Raw genomic sequence first — 24,277 nt, 5'->3', positions numbered from 1 at the left:
GAGGGGGACATCATGGTATACAAAGATGGGCTGGTATATGTGAGATGGAGACCCAGAGGGAAAGCGGGGTGCAGGAATGTGTCTGGGAAGAGGAGGAAACAGAATTTTGTGGGAGGGAGAGCCGTTAAGAACTGGATTCATATGCGTTTCTGAGAAGGGACAAGAAGGAAGTAGAGGGGCGAGCCTCCCTTGGCATATACGCTGCTGGCATGGATGTGCCTGAGGAGGATCCTGAGATGAGTGCAGGCCAGTGGGAAAACACTGGGGAAGGACAGGGGTGGGGAGCATTGGTTGGTGTTGATTTTGATTTTAAGCGAGAAAAAGAAAACAGCCGGGATGATTGGAGAATTAGGTGGCTACCACCACTCACCCAGTCAGTCCACCCCACTGTGGCTTTCCCGTTCTTGGAGAAAGGAAAAGACCAAAAGGAAGTGATTGGAGGCTAGATGTGAAAAAATAGAGAATTTAAATGGTCTTAATTACAAAAAAACTTGTAGAATTTTTTTAAAATAAGGTTTTTGTCATTAGTTCTATGGTTGATCTGATACTAAAGCATTCCAATTTTAAGTGGCACTTAATGAAATCAAGCTTTTAAACCTTTTAACGTGATTTATTTACATATATATTTAAGTTCATGTGTTAAAGTTCATGGGAACAGGAAGAAATGGATTTTTCTGCGAATCACGTTGAAGAAGTACAAAATGTCCTTAATGCTATGCAGAAAATCTTAGAGTGTCCAATCTGGTAAGTCAAGAGTTTATTAATTTGAGATTCTTCCTTATATCCGATGCAAATGAATAGAATTGACCGTAGATAGAAAGGAGAAAAAATTATAATGTTTATTAAGATTAAGCTATTAAAGTTGCTGCTTTTCTTAAATGAAGAGCTTTAGGAATATAAGAAATTACTCCTTTTTCTCCACTCTAACCTTCCCTCTGTGTCACCTCAACACACACAGTCCCCTGTCTTGAATGTCCACAGACTGTCTTGATTGGCTGTACATTGGGGCAAGGCTCTGGTTTGGCTTAAGTGGCGTTTGGGCATTTCATCCATCTCTACAACCAGCTTGATCACTTGGAATGGACATAGTTAATAATGGCAAAATAAAATCACAAATGCTTGGTGTCAGTGAGTGGGTAGGTCTTGGGAGAACCTTTGGTTGAAACTAGCCCTGTACTATATTTAAATAAGAATACTGTGAGTCCTCAAAGCCTTTAGCAAGTTTCTTTGACCCCACCCCCCAGATTTATTCACTTATTTAAAAATTTTTATTTTTTATACAATTTTTAAACGTTACTCTCCATTTACAGTTATTATAAAATATTGGCTATATTCCTCATGTTGTATAATACATCCTCGTAGCCTATCTTACACCTAATAGTTTGTACCTCTCACCCCCCACCCCTATACTGCCCCTCGCCCCTCTTAGACTTTTTGAGTGAGCCTTTGTTTCCTTCATCTACAAAATAAGGAGGGGACTAGAGTAGTAAAGGTTTTTTTAGATTGAGGTGTAATTTACATACAGTGAAATGCAGAGAGCTTAAGTGTACAAGTCTATGAGTTTGGGCAAGTGTATATATATCTGAGTAACCCAGTCAAGATATAGAACATTTCCGGGCTTCCCTGGTGGCACAGTGGTTAAGAATCTGCCTACCAAGGCAAGGGACACAGGTTCGAGCCCTGGCCGAGGAAGATCCCACAAGCCGCAGACAACTAAGCCCATGCGCTACAACTACTGAGCCTGAGCTCTAGAGCCCGCAAGCCACAACTGCTGAGCCCACGTGCCACAACTACTGAGTCCATGCGCCTAGAGCCTGTGCTCCTCAACAAGAGAAGCCACCACAATGAGAAGCCCACGCACCGCAACAAAGAATAACCCCCACTCGCTGCAACTAGAGAAAGCCTGCGCACAGCAACGAAGACCCAACACAGCCATAAATGAATGAATGAATGAATGATATAGAACGTTTCCATCACCCCAGAAAGTTATCTTGTGTGGATTCAGGAGCTCTTAACTTGCTGACCCTCCATGACCCTTGGAGGCCTATAGATAGAACTGTATTCTTATATAATTAGTTTCTTATGTAATTTTATATTTTATATATTTAAAAGCATTGCTCTAAGAAAGGGGTTCATGAGCTTTACCAACTGCCAAAGGGGGTCCATGGTACAACAAAGGTTATGAACCCCAGGTAGTCACTAGCTGACCTCAATGGTATCTCTTAAATCTATAAAATAAATTAAAAACCATACCTCAGAATTTCTTGGTAAAAAGCCAGAAAGGCAATTTAGGAGGATTACTGACTACCCTCTTCCCTCTGTTCTCTTAATTCTGGTCATTCTGGCCTCTTCGCTGCTCTTCAGACATGCGACATATTCTCCTGCCTCTGAGCTTTTATGCTTGCTACACCCTCTGCCTGCAACATTCTTCCCCTGGTAATTGCATGGCTCACAAATCTTGATTGAAATACCATCTTTCAAAGAGGCAGACGATCCCAATTTAAAATTGTAACACTCCAACCCTCAACACATCCCTTATCCCCCTATGTTTCCATAATGCTTATTTTTTACATAACTTAAAACTATCTGACATTCTGTATAATTTATTTATCCTTTTTCTCAACCCCCACAGAATATAAACTCCCATGGGCAGAGGTTTTTATTTGTTTTATTTACTTCTTATCTTCAGTAGTTAGAACAGTATCTGGGACATAGTAGCCACTCAGTAAACATTTGTTGAAGGTATTAAGTAATAAACTAAATTGGTTCTTTGATAATTTAGTGGTTTTTAACATGGTGATAGTGGTGGGTATTATTCAAAAAGTAAACTGAAAAGTTTTACCTTTGCTTTGTGCTTCATGAAAGTTGTTTTTCATACTTGGAGTCAAATAAGATTTTAAAAAATGCAAGTTGTGTTTTCAGAGAGAAACAAGATTTGTAAGTAACCTACCTTCTGCTCCCCTGCCTCTCAACATTTCAGCTAAACAAGAACCAAAGCTAAATGAGCTTTACAGCCTAATTTACGAAACATCAGAGCCAGGCAAGCAGGAAATGACAATTGGAAAAAAAATTGCTTTTGAAAAAGCATAAAACTTACTCATGATGATTACAAAGAGTGATCAAAAAGTCCTTAATAGTATGGCATTTGGGTCCATTTATTTTACATTTCCATGGGACTCAGTCATAATAATGTAATGTTCTTTCTCATTCTGGCAAAGTAAACTATCAAATAAAAAAACTCAGATACAGGGGACTCCCTGGTGGCGCAGTGGTTGAGAGTCTGCCTGCCGATGCGGGGGACACGGGTTTATGCCCCGGTCCGGGAGGATCCCACATGCCGCGGAGCGGCTGGGCCCGTGAGCCATGGCCGCTGAGCCTGCGCGTCTGGAGCCTGTGCTCCGCAATGGGAGAGGCCACGACAGCGAGAGGCCCGCATACCGCAAAAAAAAAAAACCAAAAAAAACTCAGATACATAAAAATTAAAGATGTGAGAATGAAAGTTAATGTTAAATTTTTATTTTCAGTCAACTACTGTGTATTTTCCAGCTGCATATTTATTTATTTTTTCAATCTGTTTTTGTTTTCTTTTGGCTGTGTTGGGTCTTGGTTGCTGTGCGCAGGCTTTCTCTAGCTGTGGTGAGCGGGGGCTGCTCTTCCTTGCGGTGCACGGGCTTATCATTGCAGTGGCTTTTCTTGTTGCGGAGCACAGGCCCTAGAGCATGCAGGCTTCAGTAGTTGTGGCATGTGGGCTCCATAGTTGTGGCTCGCGGGCTCTAGAGCACAGGCTTAGTAGTTGTGACGCACGGGCTTAGTTGCTCCACAGCATGTGGGATCCTCCCGGACCAGGGATCAAACCCATGTCCCCTGAACTGGCAGGCGGATTCTCAACCACTGTGCCATCAAGGAAGTCCTCAATCTGTTTTCTATTAGAAATAGACCTGGTTTTTAAACTAAGACTGTTCTGCCTGGTTGTTAAACCTTAAACTCATACCTAGTTCACTTTTTTTTTTTTTAACATTGCCTAGAACAGTACAATTTGCAGTTAATGTCTTAAATGATTCCTGACTGTGAATGGAAACAATGTTATTTATGGTAACTATAGGGTAGGTTTCCAGCTTCTTTGAGGTCTCAAGCTAAAATTCCTTCTCCTGGCCCCTGAGTCATTATTGGCATTTATTTCTGATAACTGGTAGTTCTAACTCTTTACACGTGAATATACAAATTCTTTGACTTTCGAAGAGTTTGCTGAAATGTGTACCCCAGTGGGTGGTGGTTGTTTTTTGAACCTAACCTAGCTTCTTTCTCCAATCACTTACCATGTTGGAAGCTCTAAATATAAATATGCAGTAGACCTAAAATATTTCCTGGTTTCAAAAGTTTAAAATATTTGAGTCACTTTTATTTTATTTTTATTTATTTATTTTCAATATAAATTTATTTATTTATTTATTTATTTTTGGCTGCGTTGGGTCTTTGTTGCTGTGCGGGCTTTCTCTAGTTGCGGCGAGTGTGGGCTACTCTTCATTGCGGTGCGCGGGCTTCTCATTGCGGTGGCTTCTCTTGTTGTGGAGCACGGGCTCTAGGCACACAGGCTTCAGTAGTTGTGGTTTGTGGGCTCTAGAGCGCAGGCTCAGTAGTTGTGGTGCACGGGCTTAGCTGCTCCGCGGCATGTGGGATTTTCCCGGACCAGGGCTTGAACCTGTTTCCCCTGTACTGGCAGGCTGATTCTTAACCACTGCGCCACCAGGGAAGCCCTATTTTTTTTTTTTTAATTAATTAATTTATTTATTTTTGGCTGCGTTGGGTCTTCGTTGCTGCGTGCTGGCTTTCTCTAGTTGCAGCAAGCAGGGATTACTCTTCATTGCAGTGTGCGGCTTCTCATTGTGGTGGCTTCTCTTGTTGTGAAGCACGGGCTCCAGGCACATGGGCTTCAGTAGTTGTGGCTCGCGGGCTCTAGAGCACAAGCTCAGTAGTTGTGGCGCACGGGCCTAGTTGCTCTGTAGCATGTGGGATCTTCCCAGACCAGGACTCGAACCCATGTCCCCTGCATTGGCAGGTGGATTCTTAACCACTATGCCACCAGGGAAGTCCCTGAATCACTTTTATAGTAAACATTTACTTTCATCAGGACCTAGAAGAGAACATTTTAATTTTTTTCTTTTCATTCCCATTCTCTCTTCAAGCTTTTCCTTCAACAGTAATTACTTTTTTATGTATTGGAGTTTTCATCTGTTCAAAGTTTGTGTTTACAGTATGTTTGTATAGCTTGGTTTTTAATTACTATACTGAAATATAATTATCTCAGAATTGAGTCAGTGGTGAGAATGAAAGCCATCTGGTATCATAGCTAAATCCAACTTCTCTTTTACTGAGAATTTCTTTTGCTGTCTAGCCTATCTGAGGAATAGTGATTTACTAACAAATCAGAGTTTTCTTTGTTTTTCTTTTTAAAATCACTTTCAGTCCCAATAATAATACTAACATTGGTACAAGTCATCTCAGGTTGTAAACATTTTCCCAAGTAGCATTTAATTTTATTCTCAGAATAGCCTCAAGAGACTGGTAGAGTGGGTGACCGAGAAGGAAACTGAGGTTCAGGTAGAGTGGTTGGCCTGAGGTCACTCTGCTAACAAAGAGAACTGTAGTAGAAACCCAGTCTTCTGACTTACTCTGGTATTTTTCTTTTCATTGCCCTGTGCTGCGTCAGAAACCCCATGATTGCGAGAGTTGTGTTACCAAACCCTTCATAAGGAGGCTATTGTCCCCCAGCTTTTCTTGTGATCCTTTTCTAAAGAGTTAAACATTTAATGAACCACATTCCTATCACATACACAGGTTACCTGTTCTTTGATGTCTTGCCTGAACTTTACCAAGAATCAGTTTCTGGAACTCTCATTCAGAATAAACACTGAAGACTTAAAATAGCCTGTAGGTTCCTGCGTGCTCAGGCTCCCACCTACCTCTCTGACCTCTTCTACTAGTACCTCCCCCTTGATTATTCATCCTAGACCTTGGCCTACTCGGTGTCCTTCAAAAACCCTGGACATGGTCCTGCTCAGAGTCTGTCTTTTCTGCTCCCTCTGCTGGAATGTTCTTCCCCCAACTGTTGCACAGCTTGTTTCCTCACATTGCTCAGCTGTCTGCCAGTGTCACCTTCTCAGTGAGGCCTTTCCTGACTACCCTGTATATACCCTTCTCCCCACACACTGCACTTCCTGTCCCCTTACCTTGCTTTATTTTTCTTTTTAGCACTTATTCCCATATATGTTTGTTTCTCAATCAACTGCCTACCACAACTAGAATGTAAGTTCTGTGAGGGCAGGCTTTATTTTGTTTGCTGCTGTATTTGCATCTCCAAGAGCAGTGCTTGCACATAGTAGATGCACAATAAATACTTGTTATATTAGTAAATGAATTAATCTCAGGAGGGCCTTGAGATTTTGTGGTTAGATGGGTAGGGATGAGAATTTGAGTGATGTATTTTCTTTTCTGGAGGTTTTAATATTTTTCTAAGTTTATTATTTTCTAAATTTTTTCAGTGAGTACTTATTACACTGTTTTTACAAAGTAATCACAAACCAAACATCATGTACCTCCTGAAGTGATGTAATAAAAGTACACAGAACCATCTGTAAAGTGTTCTTGCCAAAAAATTGAACCCAATTTTGACTCTGCCTGTAGGTCTAGTTTATAGGAAATAGAGGTTAGAGAGACAAGTTAAACCACATCATAGGGTTATAATCAGCAAAATCTAGAATGTGGGAAATTCTGGAGGTCAAATGACGTAGTTTTTTAAATGACGAGGTAAAAAAAGAGAAATCTGTAAAAGAGACTTGAGATATATCAACCAAATGCAATGTGTGGATCTTATTTGGATCCTGATTTAAATGAATTTAATTATTAAATTTTTATGAGACAGTGAGGGAAATTGGAACATTAGTTGTATATTAGATGATACTAGGGAAATTATTATTATTATTATTATTATTTTTTTTTTTTGCGGTACGCGGGCCTCTCACTGTTGTGGCCCCTCCCGTTGTGGAGCACAGACTCCGGATGCACAGGCTCAGCGGCCATGGCTCACAGGCCAGGCCGCTACACAGCATGTGGGATCTTCCCGGACTGGGGCACGAACCCGTGTCCCCAGCATCGGCAGGCGGACTCTCAACCACTGCGCCACCAGGGAAGCCCTAGGGAAATTATTTTTTAGGAGTAATAATGGTTTCATGGTTAAACTAAAAAAGTCTTTATCTTTGAAAGATATATTTTGCAATATTTATAGATGAAATGCTATGACAGCTGGGATTTTTTAAAATATTTATTTAATTTATTTTGACTGCGTCGGGGCTTAGTTGCGGCACATGGGATCTTCGTTGTGGCATGCGGGATCTTTTTAGTTGCAGCATGCAGGTTCTTAGTCGCGGCATGCATGTGGGATCTAGTTCCCCCACCAGGGATTGAACGTGGGCCCCCTGCATTGGGAGTGTGGAGTCTTACTCCCGGGACCACCAGGGAAATCCCCTGGGATTTATTTTAAAATAATCTTGCCTTTGAGTGGATTTTGGTATGGATGAAATAAATTGGCTGTGAGCTGATAATTGCTGAAATTGGGTTATGGTACATGGAGTTCATTTTACTGTTTTATTTGTGTAAATGCTTTAAGCCTTCCATATTAAGAAATAAAAAGTAGGGGCTTCCCTGGTGGCGCAGTGGTTGAGAGTCTGCCTGCCGATGCAGGGGACATGGGTTCGTGCCCCGGTCCGGGAAGATCCCACATGCTGCAGAGCGGCTGGACCCGTGAGCCATGGCCGCTGAGCCTGCACGTCCCGAGCCTGTGCTCCACAACGAGAGAGGCCACAACAGTGAGAGGCCTGCGTACCGCAAACAAAAAAAAAAAAAAAAAAGAAAGAAAAAATAAAAAGGCAATCACATGCCAAAGAAGTGCTATGAGGGAATTCAAAATAAATACAAGAAGTTTTTGTCTTTGTGGAGCTTAAAGTTTAGTTAACATATAGGATGTGCACCCACAATGATAGCTCAAAAAAGGTATCAGTGAAAACTAATATGAAATAATATCAGCTAATTTTTTAAATGCTAAAGATAACATAGAATATAGAAAAGAATGATATATTCTGTTTTGATGTCTGAAAGCTCATTGAGGGTAAGGATCATATTCTCTGCTGTATTTTTGGTTCCTAGTACAGCAGACATTTAATAAATATTTATTGAATGAACTTAAAGCCTTACTTTGACTCAGTTATAGCAGCTTAAAGTTGAACTTCTTTATTAAGAATTCATTTATTCATTTACTTTTAAATGAATTATTGAACCTCATTTCTTTTCTTTTCTTTTTTTTTCCCCTACCCTTCTAGTCTGGAGTTGATCAAAGAGCCTGTTTCCACAAAGTGTGATCACATATTTTGCAAGTAAGTTTGAATGTTTTATGTGGCTCCGTTATTAGCTTTTGTGCTTATCCTTCATAACACAGGAAACACCTAGCTTTATTAAAGCTTTAGCTTCTTCAATTATGTGAAAAAGAATTGTAAGTTTTTGTAGCCATAGTTTGTGGTAAAATATTGGCATATTTATCTAGTGGGATATGAAATCACTTTGAACAGCTGTTTGTTTTTTGTGTCCATGGGTGAAAGCAGATTGCAAGCAGTTACGAAATAAGCAAATTATGTTTCAACTGTCCCAGTTTCTCCTTTCTGTTCATTTCTGCATGTCCTTCTGCTCTCTGCCCTCTAAGGTTCAGTGTTTACCTGCTTCATAATCCTTGTGAAAATAGGAAAGGACCTGATATCAGTTTATATTTAGGCTGAAATTCATTCATACCAATGATTCAAGTTATATTTACATTTTTAAGGATTTTGCCCTTTGAAATGGATATGTTTCTTGATGGAAGAATTTCAGAAAAAGTTTGGTAGATAATGTTGTGGAACAGGGGGTTTTCTCCTTTCCTTGATGTTAAGCTATGACTGAGGCTCGCCCTGAATGCCAACTTATTTCTTTTTAAGCATTTTTTTCTTTTTAATTGAAAAGGTAAGCCATGTCAATGGTAATGAGTTTACTAGCATATATGATGCAAAATATTTTTCCCTCCTACCTCAAACCCCTGCCTCTCCCTTCCCTCCCCAGAAAAAAACCACAATTATCAATTTCTTATGTATCCTCTAAGGAATTTTTAGATTCAAGAGTTTGTAACTTGGGATTCATGAATGGTTTTCATGAATTTCCTAGAATTATATTGAATTTTAAGTTCAATTGTATTAAAAACTATGGGCCTGTGCAGTTTTCTGGGAAGACAGTTCATAATTTTCATCAGCTTGGAACGTTTCTGTAACCTAAAAAACATGAAAAGCTTCTGCATTAAGGATAATGAGGGCTGGCTGAAGCTGGAGGAAACCTGTTCCCTTTGGAGGGATATCCTTTGAGCACAAGTCTGCCAGCTGGCCAGCCCCTTCCTTCCTCTGAATTTTACCTTTTTGCTATTTATCTGTCCCAACAAGGATCCAGAGCCCATTTCCACTGTCTCTCACCCCTTTTCCAGGTCACCCCACTGGCCTAGATCTGTTCCCAACAATTTCCTTCTCATTCTTCAGGCCCTTCTTCCGTGTCATGGCAGCACGGCTTTATCTCTCCTTCAAGAATTTTTAGTTTTGTGGCCTCTAGAGGGAAGCTTCTCAAACTGTCTGTGGTATAGGGCCATTTTCTTTGTAGATCAATACCTTTATAAAACAAAATTTTAAAGTCCCCTTATTTAAAAGGTTACAGATAGCTGAAGACTAACCTTTTAAATGCTGGGACTTTCACTGTTTCTTGACAAGAATCTTTCTGAAATGTACTGTATGCTTTCCTGTCACCTTGAATAATGAATATATGGTATTATAGTGTGTAAAGAAGAGATTAAATTATGAACATTCATTACTTTGAGAGCTTGTGGAAGAAGGCAGTTTTACAGGGAGAGGAAATAATATGAGCAAAGGTATGAAGAGAAGAAAGAATATGTTCAGGAAAAAGAAACTAACTTTTCATATATAGAGAGAAGTTGTATTACAAAAGGAAGGAACCCTCAGAGGGGAGATATTTGCAAGAGAGAAAGATCCAAGAGGAGGCAGAGGGATTGGAACTAGAAAATGGATGCTAGAAAGAGAAATAGTTGTTATTCAGTGAAGTTGGAGGTAAAGACTTCTGTTGAGATTGAGAAGGTTAAAGTTGGCAACTGGAGGAGAGTGAAAAAGGCTTGCAATTCCTAACATGGAGGATAGGAAAAGCAGAATAGCCAGCCATATATATATATATTTTTTTTGCGGTACGCGGGCCTCTCACTGTTGTGGCCTCTCCCGTTACGGAGCACAGGCTCTGGACGTGCAGGCTCAGTGGCCATGGCGCACGGTCCTAGCTGCTCCGCGGCATGTGGGATCTTCCCAGACCGGGCCACGAACCCGTGTCCCCTGCATTGGCAGGCAGACTCTCAACCACTGCGCCACCAGGGAAGCCCTTGACATTCTTTTTTTGTAGTAAGTCTCTGAAAGCTTGTGTTTTTCCATACTTACCGTACATTTTAGCTCGGACTAGCCATGTTTCAAGTGCTCAATAGCCACATGTGGCAGCTGTATTGGACAACACAGCTCTAGAAACTAACTACTCAAAGTGGGACTCATGGGTCTGTAGCAACCACATCACATGGGAACTTCCTAGAATCTCAGCCCTACCCCAAACCTGCTGAATCAGAATCTGCATTTTAACAGGATCCCCAGGAGATTCTTATGTACATTAAAGTTTGAGAAGCGGTGCTCTGGAATGATAACCTTTCTATACACTTATATGGAGGATACTAAGAGGGACTAGACCAAGGAAGGCTGAGGTTTAAAGACCAGATAGACCAAATAAGGCAAGTCTTGGGGTCATTTAACTGAGGAGATCCAGATAAGTGGTGAATCAGTGTTGGGGACGTTTCACGGCTGGATACATTAGATCATGACACCAGGGAATTCTGTAATCTAGTAGTAGGTCGGTATGTCAGAGGTCCAGAAATAGGCAAGAGATGGATAATCTAGCAAGTAGATTGAACAGTCTCTCAGGAGTCTAGCAGCAGAAATGAGAAGTTCAGGGTGGTAGTTATAAGGCAAGAAAAGTAGCAGGGACCCAGCCATAGGAGGCTGAGGGTTAGTGGTAAGATTCTCATCCCTAGGAGACAAGAGCCTTGACTCAGGGGACTGGGATACTGGGCAAGGAAACTAGGCAGAATCTTCCAGATGAAGAGCTCAAGATAGCTTCTTGGTCGGGGAGGGATAAATTGGAAGATTGGGCTTGACATATACACACTACTATATATAAAATAGATAACTAATAAGGACCTACTGTATAGCACAGGGAACTCTACTCAATACTCTGTAATGGCCTATACGGGAAAAGAATCTAAAAAAGAGTGGATATATGTATAACTGATTTACTTTACTGTACACCTGAAACTAACACAACACTGTAAATCAACTCTACTCCAATAAAAATTTAAAAAAAGAAAAAAAGATAGCTTCTTAATTGTTGGAACTAAAGTACAAACCAGAGGTTTGATTAAAAAAACAGAGCCTTGGGGCTTCCCTGGTGGCACAGTGGTTGAGAGTCCGCCTGCCGATGCAGGGGACACGGGTTCGTGCCCCGGTCCGGGAAGATCCCACATGCCGCGGAGTGGCTAGGCCCGTGAGCCACGGCCGCTGAGCCTGTACGTCCGGAGTCTGTGCTCCGCAACTGGAGAGGCCACAATAGTGAGAGGCCCGCATACTGCAAAAAAAAAAAACAAAAAAAAACCCAGAGCCTTAGGACTTCTCTGGTGGCGCAGTGGTTAAGAATCGGCCTGCCAATGCAGGGCACACGGGTTTGAGCCCTGGTCTGGGAAGATCACACATGCCATGGAGCAAGTAAGCCCATGCGCCACGACTACTGAGCCCATGTGCCACAATTACTGAAGCCTACACGCCTAGAGCCCGTGCTCCGCAACAAGAGAAGCCACCGCAATGAGAAGCCCATGTACTGCAACGAAGAGTAGCCCCCGCTTGCCACAATTAGAGAAAGCCTGCGCACAGCAACAAAGACCCAACACAGCCAAAAATAAATAAAATTTAAAAGAAAAGAAAACAGAACCTTATTTATACAAACTGACAAGGTTTGGTGGGACCAGCAACATAAGTGGATGCTGAGATGCTAAGCTGTGGAGCTCTCAGGGTCTTTATTTCCTTTAACAAGATACCGTATTTGTCTATTATCTTAGCTCTGTTGATAGTAAGCCAGGGCACCCAGTATAACTGAAGGTAGCCAAAAGTCAGCTTGCCTTTATTTTGCCTATAGTTAGAACTATTAATTCATTGCTTCCTGCCAGGATAGACTTGGACAAGCAACTCAAAATTAGATGAGTTTCCATAACTTGTTAAACTGTGCAGGGTGTAGATGTGCTCAAAAATGAGTACTCTGAAAAGTCCCCCAAGATTGTTTGTGGCACTGTGATTTTACTATTCTCCATCAGCATTTTCTTAAAAAGCTGAAGCTGCCCTTTAGAAAGCATACTGCATTTTCTTTAAAAATGTATTACCTTTCCTTAACCATTGGGCTTTAGAAACCCAAGAATCCCAAAACTTTTCTTGGACCTTTTCACTAAGAACCTTATGTAGAACTTGTATATATGTTTTCATTTAATTAGTGCATCACATAGATTACCCAGGGCTCTAAAACAGAGTTTAATAAATTCTTCTGAGCCCTGAAAAACATGCCACTGTTCTGTTGATCTGTCAGTATTTTCCTTAGCTCAGTCTTTTCAAGTCATGTACAAGTTCATTTTCTCTTTTGAGTTTAGTTAATAACCTTTATGAGTCTGTTCTTTTTCTAGCATAAAGAAAGATTGGAACTCATAATATCTTGGTTGATTTCTACGTATCTGGTTCTCCTGTGTTACTTATGTAATTATTGTACAGGCTGCAACATCTATAGCTTGGCTTATCACGCAATATCTTAGCTGCTGTATTCTGCAGTACTATGTTTAGGGAATTACCTAATCACTACCTCTACTCTGAATTGTTGAATTGTACCATTTGCCAGTGTGATGCATTGATGCCTCCTAGAGCCATTATGGTAGAGTGCAGGTAGTAGTTGCATCTTCTCAAGGAGTGGTAGCCTCTATTTTGTGGCTCTTTATGGACTTTATGGGACTTCTCTGGGTCCAGTGGTTAGGACTCTGTGCTCCCAATGCAGGGGGCCCAGGTTCGATCCCTGGTCAGGGAACTAGATCCCGCATGCCTCCCGCATGCTGCAACTAAAGATACCACATGCCGCAACAGAGGTCCTGTACATGGCAACGAAGATCCCCCATGCCACAACTAAGACCCAGCACCACCAAATAAATAAATAAATGTTTAAATGGGCTTTATATACAGAGCAGGTAGCTTTTTGATACCCCCGTCCCCTAAACTATAGAATTGTTGTCAAGTGCAATGTGGTAGTTCAAGCAACTATATAAGTGAAGAAGGACCCCTGGGTCTCCTTGACCAAACCTACCTACATTTACTTTCTCTGGTGGAAAAACCATGGGCTTTGCTACAGTTCAATTCTAGAGCCAATATCACCTTTACTAGTTACTTGATTACTGTATGATCTGGGACAAGTCTCTACTGTAAAATGAAGGTAATACTTCAGGGTTGTGTAGACAGAGAGAACAATGCATGTTAAAGGACCTGGCCAGTAAAAAGTGCTCTCTAAGTGTCTGCTGGCTCACCATTCCCACTGCCTTTTCAGCTCCCTAAATCTTCTTTCCTGGCTCTCTTCAATGTCGGTATCTTCTCTACTCCCTTCCCCAGTCACCTCCCTTGCCATAATATTATGTCCTTTATGATAGCAGGGATTTTGTTTTCCTTTTCCACTGAATTTCTTGCATCTAGAACAATACTGGACATGTAGTAAATATTGGTTGTATCAGTGTGAATCACTGCTTTTAATAATCATCACCACAGCTATTTCTGCCCTCTTCCCTTTTTTCCATTCTACCTCTCTTTTGAGTCTTCTTTTGTCTTCTTCCTAAGGGAATGTTGATTTTCATGGACACCACCAGCCAATGGGAGCAGTATTTTCCTTTCTTAAGGAAGCTGACTCAGGACTTCCCTGGTGGTTCAGTGGGTAAAACTCCGTGCTTCCAATGCAGGGGGCCCGGGTTCGATCCCTGGTTGAGGAACTAGAATTCCTCATGCATTCCAGAACTAAGGGTCCGCATGCCACAACTAAGAGTCAGCATGCTGCAGCTAAGAAGCCCACATGCTGCAGCTAAGAAGCCCGCATGCTGCAGCTAAGACCCGGCGCAGCCTAAATAAATAAATGTTAAAATATTTATTAAAAAAAAAAGGAAGCTGACTCTGAACATGTTGCATATGATCTTCAAGTCTTCTTAGCCATATTCAGCATCTGAGACAAACAACAAAATTGTTCTTTATCCAAAGCCATTCTAAAACCCTGAATGAGCCTCCTTCATTCCTTAGATGTCTAGTGAGCAGTGTGGTTATGCCAGATACTCTGTTGGGCATTGTGAATATAAAAAGGAGCATGTTCTCTTCCAGCCTTGAGGGGTTTTGTTTTGTTTTTTATTTTATTTCATTTTATTTTATTTTATGTATTTATTTATGGCTGCGTTGGGTCTTCGTTGCTGTGCGTGGGCTTTCTCTAGTTGTGGTGAGTGGGGGGGGGGCTACTCTTCGTTGCGGCGCATGGGCTTCTCATTGCGGTGGCTTCTCATTGCGGAGCATGGGCTCTAGGCGCCTGGGCTTCAGTAGTTGTGGCATGTGGGCTCAGTAGTTGTGGCGCACGGGGTTAGTTGCTCTGTGGCATGTGGGATCTTCCTGGACCAGGGCTCAAACCCATGTCCCCTGTATCAGCAGGCAGAGTCTCAACCACTGTGCCACCAGGGAAGTCCTGTGTACAAGTTTTATGTGGACTTATGTTTTCATTTCTCCTGGAAAGAAACCTAGGAGTAGAATTGCAGAGTCTTATGGTAACTCTTTGTTTAACATCCTGAGGAACTGCCGAACAGTTTTCCGAAGTGACTGCGTTGTTTTATATTTCCACCATCAATGAATGAGGATTTCAGTTGCTCCACATCTTCGCCAATACTTATTATTATCTGTCTTTTTAATTAGGGCCATCATAGTGGGCATGAAGTGGCATCTCATTGTGGCTTTGATTTCCTTTTTCCTAATGACAAATGATATCGAGCATCTTTTCCTGTGCTTATTGACCATTTGTATATCTCCTTTGGAAAATATAGTTCTTCATATCCTTTGCCCATTTTTAAATTGGGTTATTTCTTTTTTATTGAATTTTAAGAGTTCTTCATATATTCTGGATACAAGTCCCTTATCAGATATATGATTAGCAGATATTTTCTCTCATTCTGTGGATTGTCCCTTCACTTTCTTCATAGTATTATTTGTAGCACCAAAGTTTTTAAGTTTGATGTAGTCTAGTGTACCCATTTTTTCTTTGGTTGCTTGTGTTTTTGCCATTTATTTATTTATGAAATCATAGCTTAACCCATGGTCACAGACATTTATAGTTTTAGTTCTTACATTTAGTTCTGTGATCCATTTTGAGTTAATTTTTCTGTATTGTGTGAGGTAAGAGTCTATCTTCATTTTTTTGCATGTGGATGTCTAGCTGTCCCAGCACTATTTGTTGATAAGATTATTCCTTTTCCATTTAATTGTCTTGGTGCTATTGTTGAAAATCAACAATAGCATAGATGTATGTTTGTACTCTCATTCTATTCCATTTATGTATATGTTTATCCTTATGCTAGTATCATGCTGTCTTGATTACTGTAACTTTTGTATTGAGGTGCTGAGTTTTTAAACTAATTATAATCATTTTACTTGAACCACTTACCATTTATGTCTGATTATGCAGCATGAAATAATTATGAGTATATCATTAAATATGCCATATTAACTTTTAATAAGTTTTATTTGATCATAATAGTAAGCCATATGCATGTAAGTTCAGTTTTCATAGATCTTTGCTTATATAGTCTGTTTTCTGATTTTACAGCATCTAAAAACAATTAAAGAAGGTCATTGGTTGTAATTCACCTGCCATTACCTTTAAAATGGCTCTTAAGGGCAGTTGTGAGACTATCTTTTCATGGCTACTTGCTTTTTGAATATTCTCTCTGCAAAAAAAAAAATGTAACTTGAGTTGTTCTTTTCATTCTTTAAAATGTATAGATTTTGTATGCTGAAACTTCTCAACCAGAAGAAAGGGCCTTCACAGTGTCCTTTGTGTAAGAATCATATAACCAAAAGGTATATAATTTGGGTAGTTGGGAGGTTGGAAGTCACAACAACAGGAAAAAGTAGAAATTCCTTAATAACATAGCTGGTATTCCTATCAAACCACTCATCAGTAGAAAAATATATAAAAAAGGGTGTTTAGCTGACAGGGTAAATTATTTCTAAAGTCATTTTTCTGAAAATTTGACAGTACATCTGCCTTATACAGGTACTAGCAATTCATTGCCTTTTTCTAATCCTTCTATATGATGCAAGAACTTGCAGTCTTATCTAATATAGGACTGTACCACCCTGCCCCCATTGTCCTGATCCTGCTTTTATTTTTCTTCCTTGCGTATATTTCTACTTATTTACACAAACACATACGCAATGCATTTATACATTGTGTGTCCCTCTGGCCAGGATGTAAGTTCTATTAGGGCACTGGCTTTGTCTCAGTCAACACTGTTTTTCCAATGTTTGACACATAGTAGTCACTCAGATATGTAAATGAATAAATAAATTATATTGTCCTACAACTGTCCTAAACCAAAATCTCTCTTTGGACATTGTTATCTATCTGTGATTTTGAAATAATGTAATCATCATTTGGCAGAAATCCCTGAGAGCTAGAAGTGGCACTTTGGGTAGATGGGATTCAGATGTTAAGAATAATAAGTTCTCTATGCAGTGGATTTATATCTACTGTGGATTCAAAGTACTATTATTTTAGATAATTATAGGCTTTTGGTAAGTTTGAATGGCCAAAAATAATTATAAAAACAATCAATATGCTATGTGGTTTATTCTGCTGTCAGTGATGTTTTGATTAGTGTAATGTCACTAATAGCTCTGTTCTTTCCATATAGTTTTTTTTTTAACTGTTGCTACTTCTTTTTTTATTTGTTCACATGTCTTTCCTTATTTTAGTGTCCTTAAAAAGTTGGTAATCTTTTGCTAAGTGTGTCTTTCAAACAATTTACTTTCAGAAGCCTACAAGAAAGTACAAGATTTAGTCAGCTTGTTGAAGAGCTATTGAAGATCATTCATGCTTTTGAGCTTGACACAGGATTGCAGAGTAAGTGTTGCATAACCCCAGGGGCCAATGCTCAAGTGGCCATCTATTAAAATGGAAGTTGGTGGAATTATTTTATTTGAATAGGTGGTAAGACCTTTTGGTCTAGGTTAACTTTAGCTCTTTATCTGTAATCTTTTTTTTTTTTTTTTTCCTCCGGTTCGTGGGCCTCTCACTGTTGTGGCCTCTCCCATTGCGGAGCACAGGCTTCGGACGCGCAGGCTCAGCGGCCATGGCTCACGGGCCCAGCCGCTCCGCGGCATGTGGGATCCTCCCGGACCAGGGCACGAACCCGTGTCCCCTGCATCGGCAGGCGGACTCTCAACCACCGCGCCACCAGGGGAGCCCTAATGCATTGTTTTAATATTGTACAACAAAGAGCATACACAGGCTTTCTCTTGGTTCTTTGCTTACAATTAATATTTTTTTCTAACTGCAAAAATAATGTTTTCCTTTGTAATTCACAGTTGCAAACAGTTATAACTTTTCAAAAAAGGAAAATAACTCTTCTGAGCATCTAAAGGAGGAAGTTTCTATCATTCAAAGTATGGGCTACCGAAACCGGGCCAAAAAACTTCAACAGAGTGAACCTGAAAATCCTACCTTGGTAAGGCCATTTTTGTGTATTCTGATAACATCTCTTTATTGAGCACTGTGAGTTGGTGAGTGTGCTAGATGCTTATGGATTTACATAAAAAGTCAGTAAACAAGGGAAGATGGTAAATTAAGGGGCCAAACAAGAGTTAGAGGAGACGAGAGAAGGTCCCCGGTTTTAGTGCTTTGTTCATTCTGATGAACGTATTTTTCTTCATATCTGTCTAAGATAGACACAAGGACACTGATGGTCAGCTTGCTAGTTTTTAAAATAACCATCTTATGGCAGTTCTCCAGGGACAAGGACATATCTTCTGTTTTATTTCCTCTGAAAAGTTGCCTGGAAAAAAAAAATCGGTTTTTAACATTTGAAAATTGCTTCAAGTTAAAAGTGTAATTGTCAAAGAAAATGCAGAGATTTGCACTGTTATTCATATGTGAATGAATAATGAAGATCTTAAAAATGATAGTTCTCTGGCGCAGTGGGTATGAGTCTGCCTGTCAATGCAGGGGACATGGGTTCGAGCCCGGGTCTGGGAAGATCCCACATGCTGTGGAGCAACTAAGCCAGTGAGCCACAACTACTGAGCCTGCACTCTAGAGCCCGCGAGCCTAGAGCCTGTGCTTCACAACAGGAGGAGCCACCGCAATGAGGAGCCAGGGCACCACAGCGAAGAGTGGCCCCCGCTCACTACAACTAGAGAAAGCCCACGCGCAGCAAAGACCCAATGCAGCCAAAAATAAATAAATTAATTAATTAATTAAAAAAAAAAAAGTTCTCATAGTACCAGCATTCACTTTTCGGTAGATGTTGAAGGGCTTAAAAAGAAGAAGGAAAGCTTCAACAGAGTAAGGTCCCGTTTCTAAATATTCTCTCCTGTACTGAATATTCTTAGGCTTGCTGGGTTTTCTTTTTTTTTTTTTGCAGTACACGGGCCTCTCACTGTGGTGGCCTCACCCGTTGCGGAGCACAGGCTCTGGACGCGCAGGCTCAGCGGCCATGTCTCACGGGCCCAGCCGCTCCATGGCATGTGGGATCTTCCCGGACCGGGGCACAAACCCGTGTCCCCTCCATCGGCAGGCAGACTCTCAACCACTGCGCCACCAGGGAAGCCCATTGCTGGGTTTTCTTTATTTTCATTTATCCTTTTTAAAAATTTACTTTGGGGCTTCCCTGGTGGTGCGGTGGTTAAGAACCCACCTGCCAATGCAGGGGACACGGGTTTGAGCTCTGGTCCGGGAAGATCCCACATTCCGCGGAGTAACTAAGCCGGTGCACCACAACTACTGAGCCTGCTCTCCAGAGCCTGTGAGCCACAACTACTGAGCCCGTGTGCCACAACTACTGAGCCTGTGCTCTAGAGCCTGTGAGCCACAACTACTGAGCCCACATGCCACAACTACTGAAGCCCCCGTGCCTAGAGCCCGTGCTCCGCAACAGGAGAAGCCGCCACAATGAGAAGCCTGCACACGCAACGAAGAGTAGCCCATGTAGCCCCCACGCACCGCACCTAGAGAAAGCCCGAGCGCAGCAACGAAGACCCAATGCAGCCAAAACTAAATAAATAAATAAAAAAGAAAGAAAGACAAAAACAAAATCAAAAAGAAAAAAAAGCTTTCCTTATCTTTAAAAATATTACACAGATAATACATATTTATTTTAGAAAAATTTAGAACAACAGAGAGAGGGGAAAAGTATTCAAAGCACACAAAACTCATACATTCTGGTGTGTAGTCTGCGAAATGTTTTTTCTGAGGTGTCATAAATGTTAGCTAATTGATAATGGTCTATTTGTTTTGTCCATGGCTTTGAGTTTCTGTTAAGAAAAAAAAAGCACAGAACTGGCCAACAATTTGTTGATCATTCTTTACTGCTTAGCAGGAAACCAGTCTTAGTGTCCAGCTCTCTAACCTTGGAATTGTGAGATCTCTGAGGACAAAGCAGCAGATACAACCTCAGAATAAGTCCGTCTACATTGAATTGGGTAAGAGTCTCAGATTTTGTAAGTTTAGAATAATAGTTGCTGGATTCCTTGTCTAGGAGTTTTACCAAAAACCGTGGTCACAATTTATACAGTGGCAGGGAGCTCTGGGAAGTGAAAATAAAATAATTTTACTAGCCTTATGATGTGTTATAAATAATGTAAAAGATGCAGGTCTCACCTTGAAGAACCTTCCTTTATAAAGAGAGCAAAAGAAAGGGTGTCTGGTTATAAGTATGTGTAAATATACTTTGGAAATATGGAGAGTAGGGCTAAGAAAGAATGTGATGAGTGGGCTACAGCATTTGGAGGGATCTAAGATAACTTGTACTAGACGAGAAAGACTTAAGAACAGCTGAGCTCAGTTCAAGCAGGTCTCTCTATGTCTTATCGTTTAGAGTATATTTATAATTGGAAAGAACGGCCCTCCTTTGAGCTCCCAAGCACTAATGTTTGACATAGCACGTGTCATATTCTTTCAAAATTTCTTGTGTCTTTTCCCCTTTTAAGATCATAAGTTCCTAGACAACAGGTATTGCCTCATAAAAATAATCAAAATAATTATAGGAGAGAATATTTAGGAGCACCTACTGTAGTGCACGCACTGGTGTGTTTTACTTGTGTAACTCATTTAAGATGCATGACAAACCTGAGATGATTACTACTATTATACTTATTTTACAGATGAGGGAGTTAAGGCACAGAGAGGTTAAGAAATTTTGCCAAGGTTGTAAAGCTAGTAAGTGAAAGGGTCATGATTCAAACCTGTGCTTATGACCACTTCTCTGTATTGCCTGACATGTATCATTGTGTCTGCCATGTAGTGGGTGCTCAGTAAATATTTCTTGAAGATATGTTTTGCAACAAGTGTATTTTTTGAGTTTAAGCCTTTCAATAAAAATCCTTTTATTGATTTGTTATTTGGGGGTATTTGGGGAATTTTTTTAGGATCTGATTCTTCTGAAGATACAGTTAATAAGGCCAGTTATTTCAGGTGAGTCAAAGAGAGCCTTTTTCTATGAAGCTGGCATTTTTGTATCTAGTTAATATTAAGGATTGATATTTCTTTAGGTTAGAATCATGGCATTGGAATAGACCTTAAAGACCATCTATTTTAATCTCCTCATTTTATAGCTGAGAAAATATCCTTTTTTAAAATATTTATTTGTTTGTTTGTTTTTGGTTGCATTGGTTCTTTGTTGCTGCGCACGGACTTTCTCTAGTTGCTGCGAGCGGGGGCTACTCTTCAGTGCAGTGCACGGGCTTCTCATGGCGGTGGCTTCTCTTGTTGCAGAGCACGGGCTCTAGGTGCGCAGGCTTCAGTAGTTGTGGCATACGGGTTCAGTAGTTGTGGCTCGCGGGCTCTAGAGCACAGGCTCAACAGTTGTGGCACACGGGCTTAGCTGCTCAGTGGCATGTGGGATCTTCCCGGACCAGGGCTCGAACCCGTGTCCCCTGCATTGGCAGGCGGATTCTTTTTTTTTAACATCTTTATTGGGGTATAATTGCTTTACAATGGTGTGTTAGTTTCTGCTTTATAACAAAGTGAATCAGTTATACATATACATATGTTCCCATATCTTTTTCCTCTTGCGTCTCCCTCCCTCCCACCCTCCCTATCCCACCCCTCCAGGCAGTCACAAAACACTGAGCTGATCTCCCTGTGCTATGCAGCTGCTTCCCACTAGCTATCTACCTTACGTTTGGTAGTGTATATATGTCCATGCCTCTCTCTCGCTTTGTCACAGCTTACCCTTCCCTCTCTCCATATCCTCAAGTCCATTCTCTAGTATGTCTGTGTCTTTATTCCTGTCTTACCCCTAGGTTCTTCATGACATTTTTTTTTCTTAAATTCCATATATATGTGTTAGCATATGGTATTTGTCTTTCTCTTTCTGACTTAACTTCACTCTGTATGACAGACTCTAGGTCCATCCACCTTGTTACAAATAGCTCAATTTTGTTTCTTTTTATGGCTGAGTAATATTCCATTGTATATATGTGCCACATCTTCTTTATCCATTCATCCGATGATGGGTACTTAGGTTGTTTCCATCTCTGGGCTATTGTAAATAGAGCTGCAATGAACATTTTGGTACATGACTCTTTTTGAATTATGGTTTTCTCAGGGTATATGCCCAGTAGTGGGATTGCTGGGTCATATCGTAGTTCTATTTATAGTTTTTTAAGGAACCTCCATACTGTTCTCCATAGTGGCTGTACCAATTCACATTCCCACCAGCAGTGCACAAGTGTTCCCTTTTCTCCACACCCTCTCCAGCATTCATTGTTTGTAGATTTTTTGATGATGGCCATTCTGACTGGTGTGAGATGATACCTCATTGTAGTTTTGATTTTCATTTCTCTAATGATTAATGATGTTGAGCATTCTTTCATGTGTTTGTTGGCAGTTTGTATATCTTCTTTGGAGAAATGTCTATTTAGGTCTTCGGCAGGCAGATTCTTAACCATTGCACCACCAGGGAAGTCCAGAAAATATCCTTTTTGCTTCGCTGGTTGGTTTCTTAGTAAAGAGTTTGAAAGAGTTTAAAGTAACAGTAGAACTATGCACAGACTTGCTTCCAGCAGATGGTTGTGCCCTAGCTTAGTTCGTCGTGTATGATAGTGTTGACTCAGTGATAATTGTGGCTGTTGAAAACATTAGAGTACTCAGTTTTCAGTTCTTTCCTTCCTCTGTTCCTTAATTCCATCTGTAACTCAAACTTTGTCTACATAAATTAAACCATAATCTACAAGCAGCCCCCAACTGGGTTGTCAAATTGCTTTCGTTAGGAATTATTGCTTGACCCTAAGATCTGTGATGGTGTCATTGCCAATCAGATTTTGTTTGCAAATTACTTTTTCCTGATCTCTCAATTGGGAGAAAATGGTTTTTAGCCTGGAAAGAAGCACAAAAGGCAGTGCTGCAAAGTGGTGTGCTTTTGCATTCTATTGGAATGTCTGTTCCATCCCAGTGCTCCCTTTGTTTAGATAACTTTGTACTTGTATTCTCATTAAGATATATTTTAAGTTTTGTTGGTTTTCTCTTTACTGTCTTTTAGCTATTATTTGGCCATCATTTAAATTTTAGTTCTCATTTGTATGTCCATAAAGCAATGTTCTATGTTACTGCTGTGATTTTTGTGACTGTATGTTCTCAGTCTTTGACCGTTTCATTTTGACTAGAAGTTACTAAAGCACAGATTTCAAAAAGTGAATCAAATTGATAACCCTTATTGCAACCCTACCTAGAGGAGCTAAAATACTTGATCATGTGACAGCTATTTGCGCATATAAACCACTGTTTCTCACTAAGGCTTCTGTCTTTTCCCTATAGTGTAGGAGACCATGAATTGTTAGAAATCACCCCTCAAGGAGCCAAGGCTGAAGCCAGTTTGAATCGTGCAAAAAAGGGTAATGGCAAGTCTTCCAACTTAACGGGCACTAAAGAAAGAATAGGTAGATGCGGTACTGTAATTAGATTATTCTGAAGAACCATTTGGGACGTTTATAATTCACAACATTTCTTGGCAGAGTTAGAATATCGTTCTTTCTCAGATGTCATGGTACAGCCTGACAATGACACTAGACTGATATGGTTATAATAGTACCCTATGTAATTGGTTGTTGCCTTTACTTTTTTTTTTTTTTTTTTTCTTTTTTGCGGTACGCGGGCCTCTCACTGTTGTGGACTCTCCCGTTGCGGAGCACAGGCTCCGGACGCGCAGGCTCAGCGGCCATGGCTCACGGGCCCAGCCGCTCCACGGCATGTGGGATCTTCCCAGACCGGGGCATGAACCCGTGTCCCCTGCGTCGGCAGGCGGACCCTCAACCACTGCGCCACCAGGGAAGCCCTGCCTTTACTTTTAACTGCTGTGTTTTTATTTCATACTTTGCATACTGGTATTTAGATAGAGGGAGTATGAGTCTGAAGATAGAACAGAAGCACTATATGTCTGATGCCCAAACTGTGCTTTTTTTTTTGATTGAAGTAGAGTTGATTTACAATATTGTGTTTTCTGCTGTACAGCAAAGTGATTCAGTTTTACACATATATACATGTTTTGTAATATTATTTTCCATTATGGTTTATCACAGGATATTGAATATAGTTCCCTGTGCTATACAGTAGGATCGTATTATTTATCCATTCTATATATACTAGTTTGCATCTGCTAACCCCAAACTCCCCCTTCATCTCTCCTCCACCTTCCCTCCCCCTTAGCAACCACATGTCTGTTCTCCATGTCTGTGAGTCTCAAACTGTGCTTTTAATTCACTGTTAGAGTTTAGCAAAATAGGAGGTATGGTTTATGAGTAGGGAG

At 40.6% G+C, this 24,277-nt stretch overlaps 1 protein-coding gene across 9 annotated transcripts in view; it reads left to right on the top strand.

Annotated features, from left to right (window-relative positions):
* The window catches only part of BRCA1 (BRCA1 DNA repair associated), a 62,427-nt gene that overhangs the window by 783 nt on the left and 37,367 nt on the right, over window positions 1-24,277 (top strand). For 5 of the 9 annotated variants that reach the window (XM_079904266.1, XM_079904272.1, XM_079904270.1 and 2 more), the window contains exons 2-9: window positions 632-744; window positions 8,373-8,426; window positions 16,257-16,334; window positions 17,291-17,379; window positions 17,844-17,983; window positions 19,850-19,955; window positions 20,901-20,946; window positions 23,290-23,366. In XM_079904266.1, the coding sequence (XP_079760392.1) occupies window positions 665-744; window positions 8,373-8,426; window positions 16,257-16,334; window positions 17,291-17,379; window positions 17,844-17,983; window positions 19,850-19,955; window positions 20,901-20,946; window positions 23,290-23,366 (670 nt within the window). In that variant the 5' untranslated portion in view covers window positions 632-664. The remainder of the gene's footprint in view (window positions 1-631; window positions 745-8,372; window positions 8,427-16,256; window positions 16,335-17,290; window positions 17,380-17,843; window positions 17,984-19,849; window positions 19,956-20,900; window positions 20,947-23,289; window positions 23,367-24,277) is intronic. The other 4 variants (XM_079904273.1, XM_079904271.1, XM_079904269.1 and 1 more) reach the window with 1 other exon arrangement.

The sequence above is a fragment of the Stenella coeruleoalba genome, assembly GCF_951394435.1.
Source record: "Stenella coeruleoalba genome assembly, chromosome: 19".
Classification (NCBI taxonomy): domain Eukaryota; kingdom Metazoa; phylum Chordata; class Mammalia; order Artiodactyla; family Delphinidae; genus Stenella; species Stenella coeruleoalba.
Note: the sequence above shows the minus strand (reverse complement) of the source record. Positions and strands in the feature narration are given on the sequence as shown.